This window comes from Epinephelus fuscoguttatus, linkage group LG3, assembly GCF_011397635.1.
Source record: "Epinephelus fuscoguttatus linkage group LG3, E.fuscoguttatus.final_Chr_v1".
In the NCBI taxonomy this organism is placed as follows: Eukaryota; Metazoa; Chordata; class Actinopteri; order Perciformes; family Serranidae; genus Epinephelus; species Epinephelus fuscoguttatus.
In genome coordinates this window covers 27,801,973-27,823,304 of record NC_064754.1, presented here as the reverse complement: position 1 = coordinate 27,823,304, position 21,332 = coordinate 27,801,973, and the positions used below count along the sequence as shown (strand labels likewise).

Genomic DNA, 21,332 nt, shown 5'->3' with positions numbered 1-21,332 from the left:
AATCTGCACAATAACTGCAAGAAGTGAAAAGCACATGTTTGTTGAAATGAAATGTCTGTCTTAGATTGGGTGCTGCTGCTGCTCGTGTGTTAACACAATGAAAGAGGCAGTCATCTGTCTGGTTATTATTGTGGCTGTGCCTTCCATAGAGTATTTCAGTCTTTTCCATGTTCTTTCATTTCAACTGAACGGAGTAAAAATCACAATAAAGTTTTCCCTCTTAACAGTGGACCTCCTCCTTGATTTCCTTTGTTTTAATTTGTTCATTTTCTGATATGGGGATATTTAACAGGCCCATCTGTCGACAGTTTACGTCGTATCTACCAATGAAATTGTCTCTAAGGCCTGATTACATGAAAACTATCTGCTGAAAACTAAATCGTTTTTCATTTTGAAAAAAGTTCCACGTTCAGACAACAACGTTTTGATATCAATTGCTGTGCACACAGATCTGCAAATATGATCAAAAACGCTCAAGTATACAAACCCCGCCAGTAGTTGGCGGTGTGACTTTATAAACAACATGCGCTTCTTTCTACAGAGAGGCGATGTATAAACAAACAAAATGCCAACCACACAACCGTTTGTCTGGACAGACAACGTTGTGGAGTTGCTACAGTAAATCTACACTTTGCTGGAGAAGCGTTGATAAATTCAATAGGGTGACCAGCACAAAGAGAGCTCGGGAGTCCGCCATTGTTGTTGTGATGGTCAACTTTCTCGTGCATCCCTAGCGACTGGAACCATAATGCACATATGCGAAAAGTCTCCGTTTTTAGAGGGACTGCATATTGCAAGTTTACATGATGAGGGAGGCGGTGCTGTTTCCACAATATTGCACTCTGGAACCCATTTTCAAAAGGTTGTCTTTTCAGGCAGCCAAAACACCACTGTCGTGTGAACAATCAGCCAAAACGCAACTGAAGTTTACCGTTTTCGGTTAAAATCGTTGTCGTATAAACAGGACCTAAGAAAACTGTTAATGGTAAGGTCTGTATATTATCCTGAGAATCACAGGATTTTACCCTTAATAGTGTGAGATGTGGGTATAGCAAACTGTCAATCAGCCACTTTGGTTGAAACTGAAACAACTGAAAAAACTTGATTCAGATTCAGATTCAGATTCAGAATACTTTATTAATCCCCGGGGGGAAATTGTTTTTGTTCCAATGCTCCATGCAAAGTAGAAATAGAAATACAACATGAATGGAAACAAGAGATAAAGATGAAGATATAAATAAAATACTAAAATAGACAATGAAATAAATAAAATAAAATATTAAAGTAGACATTAAAATAAAATAAAAATAAAATATTAAAGTAGACATTAAAATAAAATAAAATATTTGAGTAGACAATAAAATAAAATAAATAATAAAATAGTAAAGTAGACAATCTGAAATATATACAGTATACAATTGTATATATTATATTGTGTGTTTTGTTTTATAAATAGCCAAATGAGTCCGATCATCCAATACCAATATTCATGGCCTCCTGACTTTGGTGATTAACAGGTATTTCATCTCGCTCCACCACAGTGTTCATATTTGTGGTTTTTATTGACCATGGTCATTTTCTCCTTCAGGAGGAATCATGATAACTCTCTTGAGCCTCTGTCTTTTCATCACCAGACATTTTAACATTTAATTTGTTCAATAGTTTGGCTTAAGACCAAATACCTGCATCAACTGCAGTGCACTTTGTACTTAATGCTAGTTAGAAAATGTTAGCATGCTAACAGGCTAACCTTAGATAGTGACTCAACTCAAAGTGCAGCCTCGCAGAGCTTCTAGCATCATGGTAACTTCTTGTTTGTAATGACTTTGATCAGATACATAATATCCGAGAAAACAGAGGCCTGAAGTTTTTTGAGGGACAGATATCATTTATCTTGAAAATAAATGGAGTACTGGATGAAAATTAAGCATTTTACTGAAATAATTATTACTGTTAAAAGCCTGCGTCTGATATATATTTTTTATATTAAATCCAATGAAAAGTCCAAAACCAGTGATAAACTGATCCTATTAAGTGCTGTCTGTGTGTCTGAAGCTTGACATATTGTAGCTTATTCCTCTGTGCCATAGAGGTCCATTGCTCCATCATTCACTGTGAGCCACTTGGTGTCTTGCTCCTTCAATCTCAACCTGAATAGAAAGTAGGCCATCATTAGTGACTTTTCATGGTTTATCTGATACAGCAAACCATCTTCCTCAGATAAGAAAATCCGTTGTCATGATTTTTGCAAATGCTGTTGTGTGTGGGAGAAAGATGAAAGCGCCTGCATCACGTCCCCTTGAGATTGCACTGAGCCAAAACTGTACAAGAGAAAGGAAGGCGGGGGTAGAGGGAGGTAACCTACTCCACTTTCTCCGTCCTTCTGCAGAGGAAACTCAGCTCTCGTCCTCTGATAAAGAAAACACACAGTCATTCTGATGTGAGCCAAACTTTACATGCATGTTCTGATACGGACAGAGAGGAAGCGTCAAGCATCCTTCATCCTCCGCTGTAGGAGCTCTGCATGTTGCCATGGTAACAGGTAATGGCAGGGATGGGGCTGGAGGAGGATGAATATTTGGAGATGTAACAGACACACATGGATCAATAATATTAATAAACCTTGTAATGCTCAGAGTCAGTAACCACAGACAGTTCCTGAGTCACTTCTAAGTGAGTGGAAGAGGAAATAAAGCGCAGACATGTGATAGTCCCTAAATGAATTGGAGCTTCCACTGTGCTCACACTAATACAATAATACTCCCATTCCCACATCCTTTCAGTCAGTCTGTGTTTGTGTGTTATGTGCGCAAAACATGTGTAAGAGAAAACACTTGGCAGGGTCCTAACAAATCTGCCTGCCAGACCATGCTAATATGGCACTTGAGTGGAAGACGAAAAGACTAATAAGCAGAGGGGAGGACAAAGCAGGAAATGAATGAGGTGGAAGATGAAAAGATGAGCGGCAGAAAGGTTATTGTTGACCATGAGAAGTAGGACAGATTTTTGTCTCCCCTGCATTTATGCTTGCGCGAGGAGAGTCCTGAGTCATCCAGGGTTATAAATCTCTACAACAGAGGAAGAAGAAGAGCGTGTTCAATCTGTGCTTGATGAAACTGTGCATGTGGCAGGGGAATACTGCTCCTGTCCAGTGAAAATTATGCATGACGCCTCACATTTGGGGCTTTTGTATTTTTCAAATAAACTAAAGAGTTAAGAAAATCCTTCTTGTTAGTATATCATGACATCATTTAATAAGAAAAAGTCTATAGGCAAGCTAATGTGAGTCTGTAGTCTATACTTAGGTGCAGGGAATCTTTTGAGCTAACTGCTAACAACACCACCATGCTAACACACTCAGTGACAATGCTAACCTCTAGATGCCTAACAGGTATAATGTTGACCATGGTCACACTCTTAGTATAGCATGTTAGCATGCTAACATTTACTTATAAGCACTAAACACAAAGTACAGCTGAAGTTGATCAAATATGATTAGTTTTGAATCGGACAAGTTGACATTTCGATCTGGGAACTGCCCATTGGTTCGACAGCCCATTGGTCCGACATCCCATTGTTCCGATCATATTTAACTCATTTTTCCGAAGTCCGTTCTGAAATCATCATGATGCCCTGTGGTTAAGGTCTGGTTAGGTTTAGGCACAAAAACCACTTGGTTAGGGTCAGGAAAAGATCATGGTGTGGGTTAAAATGAAAAAGAAAGTGACAAACACATAAGCTGTGAGCCTGCTCCGCCTCAAGCCGGTCGCGGCGCACCATACGCCCACCGCGAGTAGTTCAGCACCTGAACTACTGATGACCCAGCTAGATGCAAAAAAAAAAATAAAAAATCAGGAGGATCACCAAAGTTTTTATGGCTTATCCTGAGGAGAAAGAAACTAGTAGGCAACAGCTCTCACAAAAGACTAGAGTCAAAATCTATGTTTTAATAGGGCAACACATGGCCAAAGTCTCTTGATACACTGAAGAAGGCTTAGGCCGAAACGCGTCTGTCATTTTGTTTGGCCGTGTGTTGCCCTATTAAAACATAGATTTTGACTCTAGTCTTTTGTGAGTGCTGTTGCTTACTAGTTTCTTTGGAATCTCTCTGCAGCTTGCACCAATCGCGATTGGAAATATTGGAGTTGTGCGTCCTCCTTCCTTCAGCTTTATCCTGAGGAGAACATGAATGTTTCATGGCAATCCATTCAGTTGTCAAGACACTATAGTCCAAACTATGACTGGGTATCATTTAAAAAATTCCAATACCCTTAAAGTGATACTGATACCAACTGTGTACTTTATTCCATATCGGTAATGTGACTGGAGTGGTGTGTATTAGGCTATATAGCCATACTTTCGAGTGTGTTGGTGGCATCTTGGCACACTGAACTGCAAACTCCATCAAATACACCGTGCTTGACATCACTACACCACAGACTGTATGGGTTGCTGCTGAGAGAGTGTGAGCTCTGCACCTGGGTCAGTTAAGAGAGGCTATCCAACCACACACACACACACACACACACACACACACACAGTGACACGGCTAACAGGTTTAACAGCAGAGTTGAGCTGTATTGGTGTTGTGATTTGTTGGGAAAGTTAAACAGCTCAGTGTTGGATATTAGCTGTTCCTGCTGTGTTAGCTTGTGCTAACTGAGCAGATGATGAACTGTCCACCTGCCGGAGGAGAGTGGCTCCGAAGATGGCAGCAACAGAAAGTTTCCTGATCCAACAGGACTGCTCAGAATCAGAGCCCCAGTTCAAAAAGGATCAAATGCAGGTATTGTTTGAGTGGAGAGATTCTGACACTACTTGGTAGTGGATTATTTCAGTTGATACCTCAAAGGTATCGAATGCTAATACCCACCCCTACTCAAAATCACAAACATCAAACTCAAAGCGGTAGGCTAAAAGTATTCATTCATTCATTTTCTAACCGCTTCATCCTCTTGAGGGTCGCGGGGGGGCTGGAGCCTATCCCAGCTACATTGGGCAAGAGGCAGGGTACACCCTGGACAGGTCGCCAGACTATCGCAGGGCTGACACATAGAGACAAACAACCATTCACACTCACATTCACACCTACGGACAATTTAGAGTCACCAATTAACCTAGTCCCCAATCTGCATGTCTTTGGACTGTGGGAGGAAGCCGGAGTGCCCGAAGAGAACCCACGCTGACACGGGGAGAACATGCAAACTCCACAAAGAAGGGCTCCCACGCCCTGGATCGAACCGGCAACCCTCTTGCTGTGAGGCGAGAGTGCTAACCACCACACCACCGTGCCGCCCAGGCTAAAAGTCACTCACTGAAAAAAAGTCAATTACTGAAGTCATTTTGGTAGATCCTCTTGGGACCATGAATGGCTGTGCCAAATGTTGTGGCAATCCAAGCGATAGATTAAGAAATATTTTACTGGATAGGTGAAAACTTTTAGCTTCTGGATAAAAAATGAGAGGATCATTAATGTCAGTAGACTTCATCCTCTGGGTAACATGTCTGTACCACATATCATGACAATCAGTTCAGTGCTTGTAGAGCTTTTTCAGTCTGACGCAAAGTGGTGGGCTGACTGACCGACCAACATTTGCATCCTCTGCGCCATAAAAAACACATCTCATGGTTTTCATCTGTACATGGAGGTTGCTCAGAATGTAAGTGGTTTAAAGGTCTGGGAGAACGCTGGTAAGCGGGTCTGGAGTCAAGTCTTCTTGTGTTTTTTCTGATTACTATCAAAAATGTCACATGTACACTTTTGTGACTAAACTGTTTGTGTTTGCTGTTAACTGTTTGTTTATATTTTTATGAGGTGGTTGCTCATAACGCTTGTCACACAACATATGTTGGGCATGACTCTAAATTTGTAGTTTCTTTGTTTTTGTGAGTCTACAGTTATAACATCAGTCATCATCAAGCTCACTACTTAACTGTTTTAACCTGACTGCCATTAACATTCTAATTAGTCTACTACTGCCATCTAGTGTGGATAATGTGACAATGATTTTGATTTCACTGTGTGCACTTTATGGCCAAAGGCATGTGGATGCCTCTGTCCTTTCATGGTTTAGGCTACTTCTAGTGAAACAGTGTTATTACCACAGCATTTAATTATATTTTATGGAACTTGCATCTTTGTTTGGTGAATTCAGTCTTCTGTTTCAACTAGGTAAATGAAGATAAAACAGGATGATCATCACTCCATGTGACTGAGACTTTGCTGAGGTGCTGGAAGCACCAGGTTGCTGAAGGAAATGTTGTATCAGTTTATTGTGGAAGAACTTGACTAGGTTGCACGAGTCCTGACCTGAACCCATCAGACACATTTGAGATGAACTTGAATGCAGACTGTGGGTGAGGCTGCATCATCCGACATTATAGGCTGACCCTTGGTAACAGTCTTGTGGTTTAATGTGAACAAATCCAAAATCTTGTAAAAAGACTGAACCCAGAAGAGAGGAAGCTGTTATAGTAGCATATTAATGCAAAAGTTTTTGAATGAGATGACCAACAATCACATGTGGGTGTGATATGAAGGTGTCCACATACTTTTGACCAAGCTTTGTACATCAGTATTGTTTATCCCCACCCCTTGCAGTACTGCTGAGAATTCAGCTGCAGAGAAAAATATGTGTCAAGGTGTTGCTTTGCAAAAATGCTGCAAATTATGTCAAAGGATAGGCTTAAAATTAGAGCTGCAAGATGCAAAAAAAATCATAATGAGATTATTTTTGACAAATGCAATTGCGGTATGAATTGCAATTTTAGTGGAAATAGTAATTTTTGCATTTCTTTTTCACTAAAAATAATATATAATGTGTTGATGCTGTGATTTTGCTGGGGTCTGTGCCAAACAAGCATGATAACTTTGCAGGCTGGGGCATCTCTGCAGCACAGCAGTGTTTCATTTATAATGGTGTGTTGTGACACATTTTATCTTTATCAAAAAAAATTGCAGCTCCTGCAATTTGAATTTTGCATTTGGCCATGCTGCAATTTCTCTAATATTTCCATTAATTGTGCAGCCTTACTAAAATGCCTGACAGTGAACAGGTGCGTGTCAGAGTAAAGGATGCCTGACAGGTGCACTCACCGAACGTGGTTTTGCAACCAGACTCTCGGGTTAGTTTGCCAGCAGTTTGTTCTTTTCTCTATTTAATTTTGCTCCTGTCTTATTTACTCTCTTATATTAAACAGGAAGTCCTGACCTTCTTCAAGGGTAGTGATAAGAGATACTGTATAACAAACTAATGCACACACCCAAATGCACGCACCCATTGGCAGATTATCACAGTATCTGTTTACTGACTGATAGCTACAGCCAGACAGTATGAGTCAGCATGAGACACAGAATGAGAGTTTTGTTCTCTATCTTGTGATAATAATAAAGAGGTTATCTCGAACCCCATTGATGGCCTCAAACAATCTGTCTGGTTCTATGTAATCTCACTCTTGCTACCCATCTGTTGTGCTATCAAGCTGTTTGACTTAACCACGCCACTAAGTGCCTCTCAAGAAATCCATATAGGTGTGGCTCACTCAGGCGTTAATGATCAGACTGTTGAAATGATTTTTGCCTTAAAATACAGACCAAAGCTACACCAAACTCTATTTGTTCTAGTGTTTTAATAACAGGATGTGTGAAGCACGTGTGTGTGTCTGTGTCATTACAGAGAAAACCTTCCATGACTCACAGCTGGTGTAAATATTACTGCACGTGTCTGTACCTTGGTTGTGTGTGCATGAATGACCATCTCTTTATGACTGCCAGACTTCAAACTGGGAGTTATCAGGAACACAATAACAAAACCATGTGAGCACAGTGGACCAAGAGCAACACTAATAAGGGAAATGAGCCAAAGGTTTGATCACCAGGTGTATTCCATGGTATTTTAAGTCAGCTTGTGATGGGAGGTTTGACTGGTGACACATGGCAAGGTCTGATGATTCAAAGCAGGGTGGAGGATCACTGATGATTACACTAGTGGTGGAATGTGTGGAGTATATTTACACAAGTACAATTTAAAGGCAAATAGTGTGTTGAATTATCTGTTATATTCAACATTGTCAGAGGGGATTTCTTTTGTTCCAATCAATTTTAAAGGATCTGGAAAATAGCACACTTGGTTAGTAAAGTAAAGTAATATTTAAATATTGTAGCCTCTAATTTATTTATTCGACTAGTTTGCATGTTTACAGGATGTTATTTACTCTCTGCTGTAACATATAATGGTTGTTTTAGCCTGTTTAGGTTTTTGTATTGTATTTATGTTGTTGTACCAATGGTCATAGATGGATTACTGAACGGGTCTACTGTGTACAGACCCAGGGGCCCAAAGTGTCAGGGGCTCCTGGCCTTCACTTGCAAAACAAGCCCAGTCTTACTCCGAAGTTGTCGAAATCCGGGGCTTTGGCAGTGACTTGTGGCGTCAGAAACCAACGAGAAAAGGCCTCCTTTAACGTCAGCATGATACACAGCCGGTTTCCGTTATAGTTTAACAGTGCCTGGCGCTGTCAGAGGAAAACGTGGCGGGACAAGGATGAAAGTTAATGCAGCGAAAGTCCGGTGGTGGAAGGGTTCAACAAACACCAGCTTTCACCTTTATTTTGAAAGAGACTGTATGTAAACATTAAATTTCCTGTGAAAACCGAAGTCTATTTTGAAAGAAGACAATGCATGTAACAGGCAGAACTCGACGTGGTGTCCCAGAACATCAACAACCAACATACCCAGGGTACCTTGCACATCATATGAGGACGTGGAAAGTCCATGACCAAACATCAATATGTGGGGGCGTCGGTGGCTTAGTGGTAGAGCAGGCGCCCCATGTACAAGGCTGTTGCCACAGTGGCCCAGGTTTGAGTCCAGCCTGTGGCCCTTTGCTGCATGTCATCCTCTCTCTCTCTCTCTCTCTCTCTCTCTCTCTCCCCCCTTCACACTTGGCTTTCCTGTCCATTAAAGACAAAATGCCCCCCAAAAAAATCTTTATTAAAAAAAAAAAAAAAAAACATCAATATGTGCCGAAGTCAGAGTGAGAATGTGTTGGCAAAACATCAAATGTCAAATTAACAAATACTGACCAGGAAGGTTCCTGGTTCAAATCCAGGGTGGGGAGCCCTTCTGTGCTGAGTTTGTATGTTCTCCCGGTGTCAGTGTGGGTTTTCTCTGGGTACTCCAGCTTCCTCCCACAGTCCAAAGACATGCAGGTTAATTGGTGACTCTAAATTGGCTGAAGAAGTGTGAATGGTTGTCTGTCGGCCCTGTGATAGTCTGGCGACCTGTCCAGGGTGTACCCTGCCTCTCGTCCAATGTCAGCTGGGATAGGCTCCAGCCCCCCGTGACCCATAACAGGTAAGCGGTTATGGAAAATGAATGAATGACCAGGAAGAGAATCAAATGACCACAAAGAGACACAAACATACAAAAAGATGCACAGTGACTACAAAGAGATGCAAAACCACCACTAAGTCTTTGTGTCTTGACTCTTGCTCCTATGTACATGTAGGAGAGCCCCACCACCTCTCCTACAGGGGCCCAGTGTGTTATAATGCAGCAATGCCAATATTGTAATGCTGCAGACTTGATCAAGTCTCTCTTTTTTAAATAATTATGGGAAAAAGAAGAAAAAATATGCAAAATTACTTTGTGGATTAAGGTTGCACATGTGCCTTATAGTTGAAACTACCCAAAAGTAAATGCATGTATCTAGAAACAGTTGCACCTTGACCAGTTACAACTTTAATAGAAGTCCTTCATTGTCATTGTACCAGTACAATGACATTTTTTTAAGCTACAGCTGTACATGGTGCAACTTAAAAGGTACAAACACGTGACAACCCAGAAAAATACCTTTATCACATTACTAATAATCAGTGATAACAGGCAGATGTTGTTACTGCACTTAATGTATGTTATGTCACCTGGACTGGAATGAAGTATTGGTAATTGGTAGCTGTTAAGCTACTTAAGTTGCTGATAATACTTCTGTAGCCTACTTTTACTTTACTCAAACTTACTTATTATCTGACCAGCCTATCTTTCTCTCAGCACTGAGTAGGCTATGATGAGGACTGGAGTTTGTTGGGCAAATATCCGTGTATGGCTGCAATTGCTAATCTTATCAGCACATTTATAAACTAAACAGTATGGTGCGGATATGATATATGACCAGGTCTACCTGCTGGTATGATTTTAAAGTTTCTATGGAAGCTGCAGTGATGACTGCTCCATGTTCCATGACTCACTGGAGATGTAAACAAGTGCACGTGCATGTGTGACCAGTGTGGGCATCTCTAATATGCCTGGTGATTGTTGACCAACTAGTAAAAATACATTAAATGCATTTGTGTTTCCATGCTGCCAAATGTCACAGTGCTGCGTGATCTGAAATTAAAGTCCCAACTACTTGACCTATATTCTGAATCAAACTCATGAGACAGATAGACAGAGGGAGAGAAGGCGGGAGATGATTGGTGGAGAGCAGCGGTGGTCAGAGTATAAATGCCCTAAGTGCTGGGTGGAGAGCAGAGAGCAGCTGGCACCACCGAAGCAGGATCACTGCGCGCTCCAGTCAGTCACACGCCTCAGCTCAGCATGTCTCCGTCGGAGGGTCCCAGCAGGGTCCGGCTGGTGTTCCTCGGGGCAGCCGGGGTCGGCAAGAGCGCGCTCATCCGCCGCTTCCTCCACGACCGCTTCGAGCACAAGTACACGCGCACAGTCGAGGAGCTCCATGTGCTAGAGTACGACACTGCGGGGTCTGGGAAGATGCGCCTGGAGATCTTGGACACGAGCGGGAGCTACTCCTTCCCGGCCATGCGGGAGCTTAGCATCCGACACAGCGACGCGTTCGCGCTCGTGTACGCGGTGGACGACCCCGGGTCCCTGGAGGAGGTGCGGCGGCTCCGCGACGAGATCCTGGAGCTGCGGGGCGGCAAGAGCGCGCCCATCACCGTGGTCGGCAGCAAGGCAGACCTGACAGACACTGAGGGTCGCGTGCTGCAGGCGGCTGATGTCATGGCCACAGTGGAAGGTGAGTGGGAAGCCAACTTCGTGGAGGCGTCCGCGCGCACAGGTGAGAACACGGTCGGAGTGTTTGGCGCGCTGCTGCAGCAGGTGAACCTGCCGCCCCGGCTGAACCCTGCGGCGTGGAAGCGAAGAGACACGGTGCCAAGGCCAGCGGTCAAGAAGAGACCACCACTGAAGAAGAACAACAGCTGTATCCTGTCTTAGGAACATTTTCTGCAGTGGACGAAGGACTTTGCAGCTGGACTGCAGCTGGACACAGAACTCTACCTGGTTTGTCCAGAGGTGGGAAGAAGGTCCCCTTTGAACTATGTGAAGCTTTACTGCCTCTGAAAGTCTGGACAGTAATGACTGTCATAATAGTTTAATGGAAACCCTGATATGGGATGCACTTTAATTCACATTTTTACAGTGTTTATCTTATGTGAATAAAATGTTTGTTGTGATTTTCGTCTGCTGTGTCATACATTTTCAATCCACCACCTTAACTAATGGTTAAAGAAAACCTTCTTTTTAATAAAAAATTAAGTTTTCAGAGAAGTTTATGGCAATAAAATGTTTCTCAATATCTTCATTTGATATACAGTCTTAAGAGAAAAGTGAAAGTGCTTGTTATGCAAAAGATCCCCCGTCAATAAGATATATAGCCTATGGTGTGTTTGGATTAGATAGTGGATATGCAGCTGGTTGAGTTAAAGCTAATTTAACTGCTCAATATAATCTGTAAAATTCATCATATTTCATATAGGCTGACTGATCTAAAACAACAGTCTTCAGAGTCATTAGAAATGTACACTCTTTGCCTCTGAGATGTAGTGGAGTAGCTAGAAGCATAAGATCAAATAGAAATCCTAGTAAATTTCAAGTACCTCAAATTGTACTGCAGTACAGCTGAGTAAATATGCTCACGTCCCTTCACTACCACAGTCAGGAGCCATAATGATTTCTGTGTCCCTTCTGAAAGCTATTGCCCATTCACTAGTGCTCACATTAAAGGTCACAAACCAACATTCAACTTTGATTTTATACTATTTTTATACTACTAAGACCATAAAATATAGTCAATACCCTCACCCAGGGGTGTAAATAGACAGTGAAGGCAGGGCAGTTGCATTAGGGCCCATGGGGTGAGAGGGCCCATAGAGAGTGTGCAGAAAACTGGGCCGTGAGAGTAATTTAGATTGCCACCTTAGATATATGCCTGTGTTCAAAGTACAGCTTACATTTGGTGCCATATGGCAAACCATCACCATCGTGTTTTTCTTTTCTTTTTTTTTGTCAAATAGCCAGTAATAAAATATAACAAAATATGTTATAAAATATATGTTTACACTACATAAACTACAAATAAGGTATAAAAACTGTTCAATTAAAAGAACAATTCCTTATTTAATACCTACACATTTATGCAATGCTGATTTCTGGTTGATGTTGGTGTTATCCAGTGTCAAGTCTCTATTGTACAGTAGCTGTTTAGGCACATAACAAGTAACTAGTGTGCCTTAGGGCCCGTCATGATAGCGTGCACTGGGGCCCACTTATACCACTGCCCTCACCACTCCACATGAAGACTGGACAAACGGGTTTTCCTGATTTCAGAGATGTATTTAGCAATGAGAAATAGTTGAAGTCTCACTGAATCTCACTACAGTTCAGTCCTGAATGAGGGGTGAGATAGGGTTTGGAGTATCCTGTGAGATGTAAGAGTTAGATTACTATATGCCACAATAGATACAATGTTTTAAAATGTTTAAAGAAATCCTGTAACTATTGGGAAAGTTGCTCTTGTGCCTTTAAGACTCATGCATCCCTGAATTTCCCATAAATCAATACATTATGATTATAAATCAACAAAATGTTTCAAAATATACGAATTCACATTTTGAAATTGTCATCATCGTAAACAAATAAGTGCACATGCCTGAGCTTTTTCTTTGTCTCTTCCCTTGTCATTCTCATGATGATGAACGTCAGCTGCCATTGTTAGTCTCCGTGGATGCACAGAAGAAATATTTAGATCAGTCAGTGCTTCATAAATAAAAATAGCTCCTCCTCTCCACATTATGCTGTTTTTGGATGCACACACACACACACACACACACACACTGTAAAGTGGAACAAAGAGGATAAACAAACCCACGGATCTCATGGTCTTTTCATACATCTGTCCTCTTCTCATCCACTTATTCTCCTCTTGTCTTCCTCTACTTGTCCTGATACATGTTAGTTCTATAATCTGCATCCGAAAACAGAAATAACACTCGTGGGCACAGAAACATCAAAAAGAAGGAAGATATTAGCACTGCTGATGAAAGAGGATGTACACTATAATGCATCTGTTTTATTTTAAAGCATTATCACCCTCACCAAAATAGGTGCTGTATCCTGACCTGTTAAACATTGTCCTTGTCAGTTCAGTTCCTGTCATCTGTGGTTTGTGTGTGTTTTGAAATGTGTTTTAAATGTGCAGTGTTTATTTGATGTTGAGCCAACAAAGTTTATCTTATCCTATGACATTTTTTTGACATGAGAAGGACGTTGCTGCAAGATTACACATTGAAAGAAATAATACTGTTCTGAGTGCTACCTGTGCTAATCTTCACCAAATGGAGTGACATAACGAGAAGGAGTCTGGTGCAGTGAAGAAGTCCAATAACATCAAGTTCAAGTGATTTTATTTTCCAATTGCACAGATACAGAGTATCAGCTACATTGGAGTTTCTACACTGTTTTCTCAGTCACGACCAATAAAAAGGGAAACTGGAATATTATTTTGAAAGACTATGCAGGTCACACATTAAACAAAAAATAAATACAATTAAAGAAGAATAAAAAAAATACAAGCGAGCACATGGCATTGACTCAGCACAGGCTTCAGCAGCAGGCCTATTAGCTGCATATTCTCTTTAATATGGACTTACATAGCTATTTATAAACTTTTGTATGGGCACCCTGTTTGGTAGGTTTTTATGATTAAGGTAATGACAGTAACGATGATTATTAGTTGCTGACAGCTGACGATCATAATTACAAGTGAAGCTGAAATACAACGCCTATAGGCATAGCAGTAGTCAGTTGATAAGCTACTGTAGATACTAGCAATATTGTAGGTGAGCAAAAGAACCATGTGCCCCTCACACTGTATTTCGTGAAGTGCTGCCCCTCACTGACAAGAAAGTAAATACACAACTAAGCCTCATATTCAAATGTTTCTGCTGTATTTGGTCAGCCAGTAGTGGTGGAAGAAGTACATTTTATTTGAGTGACAGTAGGCTACCGATACCATCATGTAAAAATACTTAGTTCCAAGAAAAATCCCTGCAATTAAAAGTTGAATTAAGTAAATGTTGGCTACAGAGGCCTGTCAGTGATATAGTATTACATACTGGGCTATATGTAAGGATCACACTGTTGTAATAACGTGCAAAAATCTTTTTAACGTTGTAGCTGGTTGAGACTCAGCTGATGTTACTACTTTATAACATACTGCTAATGGGCAGATAAACATTTTATAAACTCTTCATATGTTCTATGTATAAAATTCTAATCTGAAAAGTTATTGGTGTAAAAACTGTCAAATAAAACATAATAGGCAACTTCCTACTAATATATAGAGTAACAGTATAAAGTACTAGCAGAAAAATGTACTCATTACAGTTCTTAAATAAATGTACTTTGTTACATTATATGAGATATAGTTACAGTATATGAGGTTAAAATGCTCATGGATCCACACTACTGCATAAACGATGCCTACTTTCACTTTCAACTACATTTTGTAATCAGATGTTTTAATAAAATGTTAAATGTGGAGGTTTAAGATATAGCTACGATGAGGATTTATCTCGGTGCTGTTGCGACTTTAACTCTAATAAAGAATTTTAAAACCCTTCCTCCTCAAACCCAAAACATCTACTTGTAATCGACAACTATTTTTAAATCCCACTCGGACCACATTTCCCGTCAGCACTCTGGTTTTAGGAAATGATGACGACCACCAACCAATCACATCGCAGAATACGACTTTCTCGCTCGGTGATTGGCTATTTCGCACTAGTCTTCCCACGATGCTTTGCTGCGCCGCTTCGGAATTCAAATCGAGCGGACCAATCAGAGAGCGCCGTAACGACCGAGGCAGCATTTTAAATTTGTACCAGAGACTGTTGTCATAAGGCAGGACGGAGAAACGCTGCAGCCACCGAGGGACAAGCCTGGCGACCAGTTTCACGTCTTCGTCAGGTTTTTTAAAATATTGAGATTCGTATGCACTTCATTTTAATCGTTGCATTTAATGTTTATGTAACGTTCGCTTTTAAAGTTGGTTAACGTTAGTTTTTATTCGAATTCACAAGTGTATGGGAGCAAGCTAGTATCCAGGGCCAAACCAACGTCAGTTGAGGTAGGGTTAACAATAGTTGACCCGTTCAGATATTATCGATACCTCTGTTGCTGAAGACTTTTAACAGTTTATTTTAAAGACGCCGGAGTGCACTTTAATCCAAAATGAGCGCAGGTATCGCGAAGCCGGCGAATCCGTCGGCACATGTCGACCCGAAATCTGCGCCTCTCAAAGAAATCCCAGATGTTCTGGTTGACCCACGGACCATGAGGAGATACGCGAGGGGAAGATTCCTCGGTAAGGGAGGTTTCGCCAAATGCTACGAAATCACAGATGTGGAGACGAAGCAGGTTTTCGCCGGCAAAATCGTGCCCAAGTCCCTGATCCTGAAACAGCACCAGAGGGAGAAGATGACCTCTGAAATCGCCATTCACAAGAGTCTAAATCACGCCAACGTCGTGGGTTTCCACGGGTTCTTCGAGGACGACGACTTTGTCTTCGTTGTCTTGGAAATCTGCAGGAGAAGGGTGAGTGTCGTGGGGAAATGCCTGCTCTCTGTCTCGTGAGCACACTGCACAGGGTCAACGGTTAACACGACGGTCTCTGCCGTTGTCCTCCCAGGCCTGAGTCAGTGTAGATTAAATTGTAAGGAAAGCTGGTGAAACACTGAAAACAGTCGCTTAAGATAATCCTTAATGTAATTATTTAACCTTAAATCAGTCGTTATACCAAAAATTATTAATTGTTGGTGAGTTATTTCCGTTTTTTGTGCCATCATGGCCACCTCCCAGATATTTGCATTGGATTCATCATCCAGTTCATCCAGTAACTTATAACACTTTGACATTACATCCCTCTCAAAGCTGCAGCATTGCCATAGTGGCTCTTTAAAGTCTTGAAGCAAGGAAACTAGAGTTTGAGTTATAGTTTTTCTTTGCCTTTAATCAAACCATTTCCATTTCAGTCCCTGCTGGAGCTGCACAAGCGTCGTAAGGCTGTGACTGAGCCCGAGGCTCGTTACTACATGACTCAGCTGCTCAAGGGTGTCCAGTACCTGCACAACAACAGAGTCATCCACAGAGACCTGAAATTGGGCAACATCTTCCTCAATGATGACATGGAGGTCAAGATAGGTAATGTGGCTCCGTTAGATTGCAAATGATTTAACTCCAGTCTTCTTGTCATATTTGAGACAGGTGTAATATATACCAGTGACATTTGTCAAGTATTGCACGAACAAACCTGTTGTTCCAGTAATAACACGGAGGGCCCGGCCCTCACAATGGAAATTTGTCATACTTCCTGCATGAGTGGTTTCCATTGATTGGTGTGGAATTTTTCTTATGAGGACCAAAACAGCATATTTAAGAACATCAATGTGTTCTGGAGATTTATGCAAATTTTTTCCCCTTTAGTCTGTTGCTGTTTTTCAAAAGCTTGTCTTTCTTCCACAGGGGACTTTGGTTTGGCCACTAAGATCGAGTTTGATGGCGAGAGGAAGAAGACCTTGTGTGGAACGCCCAACTACATTGCACCTGAAGTGCTTTGTAAGAAAGGCCACAGCTATGAAGTGGACGTCTGGTCACTTGGGTGCATTTTGTAAGTCTGAACACACAAGCACAACTGAGAGACACTGAACAGTTTTACTGCTGAGAATGCAAAAACAGCCCCAATCCACATGATTCAGCACGGTTAGATCAAGCTCCTCACTGTCTCTATTCTCTCAGGTACACTTTGCTGGTGGGTAAGCCCCCGTTTGAGACTTCGTGTCTGAAGGAGACTTACAACCGCATCAAGAAGAACAACTACACCATCCCCTGGGTAAGCAGAACTAATGTAGCACACAATGTTGCTGCAAATTTAGTTTTTAATGAGTGGGTTTTTTTATACATCTGATTCATAACCCGAATCTACAACTCTCTCTGCAGCACATCAACCCGTTGGCGTCTGCTCTCATCAAGCGGATGCTGCATGCTGATCCAACCCAAAGGCCGACAGTCACTGAGCTCCAGTCAGATGAGTACTTCACATCTGGCTACATCCCCTTACATCTGCCCACTACTTGCCTCACAGTGCCCCCGCGGTTCTCCATCGCTCCCTCCACAACTGTGGAACTCAACCAGAGGCGGCCACTGACTGCCATTAACAACAAAGGTAATGGTCCCTGCTGTAAACAGCTGATACTTACCAAACAAGTCTTTTGTCTACAGATTATTGAAACAACACGTTTTGGTTTCAGCTCCAGTGACTTATTTTTCTCTCTCCAGCAGGGACAGAGAAGGTTGACGTGAAGGATGAGCCTGTGCAAAGGTGAGAGATGTTTGCACCGTGTTTGAGATGCTCACAGTTGTCATGGCAATTTTTAGCCGATCTGCTTCGGAATCAGCAAACAGGACTGAATAGCTTCATGCACGAGAGTTTATTCACTAAAGAGAAGGCGCAACCTCAGGCTCAGAGTAAATCTCTTGATGATGTCAAGTAACAGATGTTTACAAAAGAGTAATGCAAAGGTCACACTTACAAACACACAGGAAGAATGACACAATATAAGCATATGCACGGAGACAAAATTTCCACCACACAATTAAAACCTGACGATGCAGCGTTGCTTTTGTGGTACATTATTTGATGAAATCATCTTTTCATGCATGTAACTGTGGTGCCTTGTGTATCAAAGGGAGCCTGAGCCCACAGAGAATCACCTGAAGGACATGCTGCAGCAGCTCAACAGCATCATTGCTGCCAAACCCTCTGAGAAGGCTGTCATCTGCCAAGGTGAGTGCACACTCTTTAGTTTGGCTGACAAATCCTTTCAGTGTTGCACATTTGAGTGGTTTGAATAATCACAGTGCACATGTCAGCATTGCATATAAAGACTTGGTTCTGTTTTTGTGTTTCCAGAAGAGGCAGAGGATCCCGCGTGCATTCCCATCTTCTGGATCAGCAAATGGGTAGACTACTCTGATAAATATGGATTAGGTGAGCATTAGACTGATCCCACAGTGCATTAACTTTTCTGAACCCTTTCATGAAGTCAGATTGAACAGGATTTTTTTAATTTATTGTGGTTCCTATGGACATCAATAAAACACAAATTGGCAAAGGGAATTAATGACTTTGCTGCACAGTTGAGGTGTGTGTAGGTAATTGATAGAGGCTGGTCTTGATAAATATGAAATGTGGCTGACTTGAAGGAATAAATTGCTGATTATCAACCAGCTTTGTATCAAAGCATGGTGGGTAATATTTAGTTGTGGTAAAGGTTCCTTTATTTTACCAACACCCAGATCGTCCTGTCCATCTCCCTGCTAAAATCCATCTGATGACGTGTTTCAGACCAATCTCTAATCAAACTGTAAAACTAGGCCGTGCTGCTTAAATATAGATCAAGATTCTGTTACTGTGTTGCCTCTCTCTTGCTTAAAATGTTTACAGAAACATAGTAAAGCACAGGCTGGGGCCGTTATGGCTGGTAGTTGTAGGTTTTCTACCTCTTGACCAAAACCCACAGCCCATTTTCTCTCTTTTCCTTGGTCATGTAACACCAGTATGAAAAGTATTTGCATCTCACTACTGCATACACAACCTAGTTTTGTGAAAAGACCCTATTTAAAGCAGTGAGATACACTTAAACTGTAGTTGAGCTACGTTAGGAGAACTTAAAAAAAGCTACATGCACAAATGTTGAACCAGGAGTTTGTAGATGCAGCACTTCCCTTGTAGCCTGTCCTGGATGCATTTGATGTTGCACATAGAACCTGTGTATTGGTTTATGTCAGCCAATGGACATTTTTTGTAGCAGATATTTTGACCTGGAATAGCAGGAAAGCACAGGTGTAACTGATGACATTACTTGTTCCATATAAATGTCCAAGTGAGCAAACTCAGGGAGCCAGCATGTACTATAACAGAGGCATCATTAATGTAATTGATTACTCCTCTGCCATGAAAAGGTTCTGTAAGTAACAACAAATTACTGAAGTGAAATGCCAAAGTTATGTTCAAGGTAGTTTAGCAAAAGTGGTGTCATTACATATTGTGTCCACCAGAGAGCACTGACAAAATCTTTGACTGTGTCCACAAAGAAAATATCTTGGTTAAAATTAAAAAGGTATCGTCATCCTCATCAAAATTTTCATTTTTATTTTAGGCTACCAGCTCTGTGACAACAGTGTTGGCGTGCTGTTCAATGATTACACACGGCTGATCATGTATGCTGATGGAGACAGTCTCCAGTACATCGACAAGACAGCAGCTGAATCCTACCTCAGCGTGCGTTCTTACCCTACTGCTCTCAACAAGAAGGTCAGTCTCCCTCTTAAGAGTTACTTCTCAAGTCTTTGATTCAGTTTTGTAATTTGTAAGGATAATTTTTAAAGCCACGTCACATGTCATCCATATTGTGGTACAGATTCTTATGTACTTGTTCTCTCCCGTTCTAGATAACGTTGCTAAAATATTTTCGCAATTACATGAGCGAACACTTGCTGAAGGCAGGCGCCAACATGGCACGGCGGGACGGAGACGAGCTGGCGCGGCTGCCTTACCTCTCCCTCTGGTTCAGAACAAAGAGCGCCATCGTCCTGCACCTCACCAACGGCACTGTTCAGATCAACTTCTTCCAGGTTGGACACGCCACATCTTCTCCCACTGATGTCTTTCTAATTGTCTTGTATTAGTACGTTTTTTTCCCCCCACACACACATCCTGACCCTATGTTCCATTAACCCCTCTCTGCCAGGACCACACTAAGCTGATCCTGTGTCCGCTGATGAGCGCGGTGACCTACATCGATGAGAAGCGAGAGTTCCGCACCTACAAGCTGTCTCTGCTGGAGGAGTTCGGCTGCAGTAAGGAGCTGGCCAGCCGCATCCGCTACGCCAAGCTAATGGTGGAGAAACTGCTGGACAGCAAGCCCACCACTGCCGCACATTAGACCACCTCACACCACATCTTCAATCACGTCTCTGTCTTTAATCACCGGCCACCACTTCCTGTCTGCCAGCCTCTAAGGACGCAACAGACACTTAAAAATCTCATGTATTTTATTGAAGGGGTTCCGCATAATGATCTTATGACATCTGTGAGGTTCTACCATGAGAATTAACCTCATTTATTGTACATAACTGTGGTATTTCAGTCTTTCAGCCACTGATTTAATCCTTCTTCCTGCTGTTCTGTTATCTTAACTTACTTGATGAATCCTGACACGTTCCTACTGTTGAAATTAAGATGGCTGCAGACAAGTTAACGTTCTGTATGTTTAAATGAAATTCGGAGGAAAAGATGAATGTTACATCTTCTTGTTTGCATTAATATATCAGTGGTGCTTTTAAATCTAAAGTCGAGCAGACAAACGTGTGATGAGGACTGAGAGAGACCGGCTTTGTGGATGGGGAAATCTTTTCTGGTGTGTTTTCTCTAAATGTGTCTGTCTTATCTGTGTTGTATGTGCAGAAATGTACCATGTTAATACGTCTTCATCATGCACATTCTTCCTGTAGTTACTTTTTACACTTTTAAATAAGTCTATTTTAGATGTCTTGTCTTTTTCAACAAGATGTGCAAACATGTACATACTGCTGAATATGCTTATGTGTTGTAAAGATGGTTTAATTTTACCCAAGTTTAATAAAGATTTTTTTAAACTGTACAAGGTATTGTGGTTTAATGTTTCAGTCGCATGTGCTGTTTTTGATCAGATATTTGCATTTTCTGCAACAACAAGGCCTAGGAAACAAAAGATGACCAAAAAAACCCTAACAGTGTTAAAAAATTAGAGCAACTACATTTCCATAACAGCTGGTAAAAGCCAGGAACACTCCAGAACAGATGTTGTGGTGAGATTGTTCTGTCTGGTTCCACATGTGTATTTTTGCTTCGTCTTGACCTGCTTAAATCCTCAGAAATGATTTGAAGCAAATTGTAGTCGATCACAGGCTGTTTAAAGGGTGGGTTCACTAAAAT

At 41.5% G+C, this 21,332-nt stretch overlaps 2 protein-coding genes across 3 annotated transcripts; both read left to right on the top strand.

The window, feature by feature from the left end:
- Positions 1 to 10,543: 10,543 nt before the first annotated feature.
- Positions 10,544 to 11,406, top strand: rasd3 (RASD family member 3). Its single transcript, XM_049571590.1, has one exon. It carries the CDS (start codon positions 10,598 to 10,600, stop codon positions 11,231 to 11,233), a length of 636 nt encoding a protein of 211 aa, XP_049427547.1. The 5' UTR covers positions 10,544 to 10,597; the 3' UTR covers positions 11,234 to 11,406.
- A 3,756-nt stretch (positions 11,407 to 15,162) lies between these two features.
- plk1 (polo-like kinase 1 (Drosophila)) lies at positions 15,163 to 21,008 on the top strand. 2 transcript variants are annotated; one of them, XM_049572583.1, is made up of 11 exons: positions 15,163 to 15,892; positions 16,330 to 16,498; positions 16,820 to 16,964; positions 17,093 to 17,186; positions 17,294 to 17,519; positions 17,636 to 17,675; positions 18,043 to 18,140; positions 18,267 to 18,344; positions 19,516 to 19,670; positions 19,808 to 19,990; positions 20,107 to 21,008. In XM_049572583.1, exons 1-11 carry the CDS (start codon positions 15,530 to 15,532, stop codon positions 20,299 to 20,301), a joined length of 1,746 nt encoding a protein of 581 aa, XP_049428540.1. In that variant the 5' UTR covers positions 15,163 to 15,529; the 3' UTR covers positions 20,302 to 21,008. The 2 variants fall into 2 exon arrangements, with proteins under 2 accessions (XP_049428540.1, XP_049428539.1); XM_049572582.1 differs by having other exon boundaries at positions 17,633 to 17,675.
- The last annotated feature ends 324 nt before the right edge of the window (positions 21,009 to 21,332 follow it).

Excerpts from the sequence above, each read along its gene's own strand:
- rasd3 (XM_049571590.1), top strand. The coding sequence starts at position 10,598 with ATGTCTCCGTCGGAGGGTCCCAGCAGGGTCCGGCTGGTGTTCCTCGGG.
- plk1 (XM_049572582.1), top strand. The coding sequence starts at position 15,530 with ATGAGCGCAGGTATCGCGAAGCCGGCGAATCCGTCGGCACATGTCGAC. Across the intron at positions 17,187-17,293 it reads ACAACTACACCATCCCCTGG|CACATCAACCCGTTGGCGTC; the intron begins GTAAGCAGAACT and ends CTCTCTCTGCAG. Across the intron at positions 17,676-18,042 it reads AAGGATGAGCCTGTGCAAAG|GGAGCCTGAGCCCACAGAGA; the intron begins GTGAGAGATGTT and ends TGTGTATCAAAG.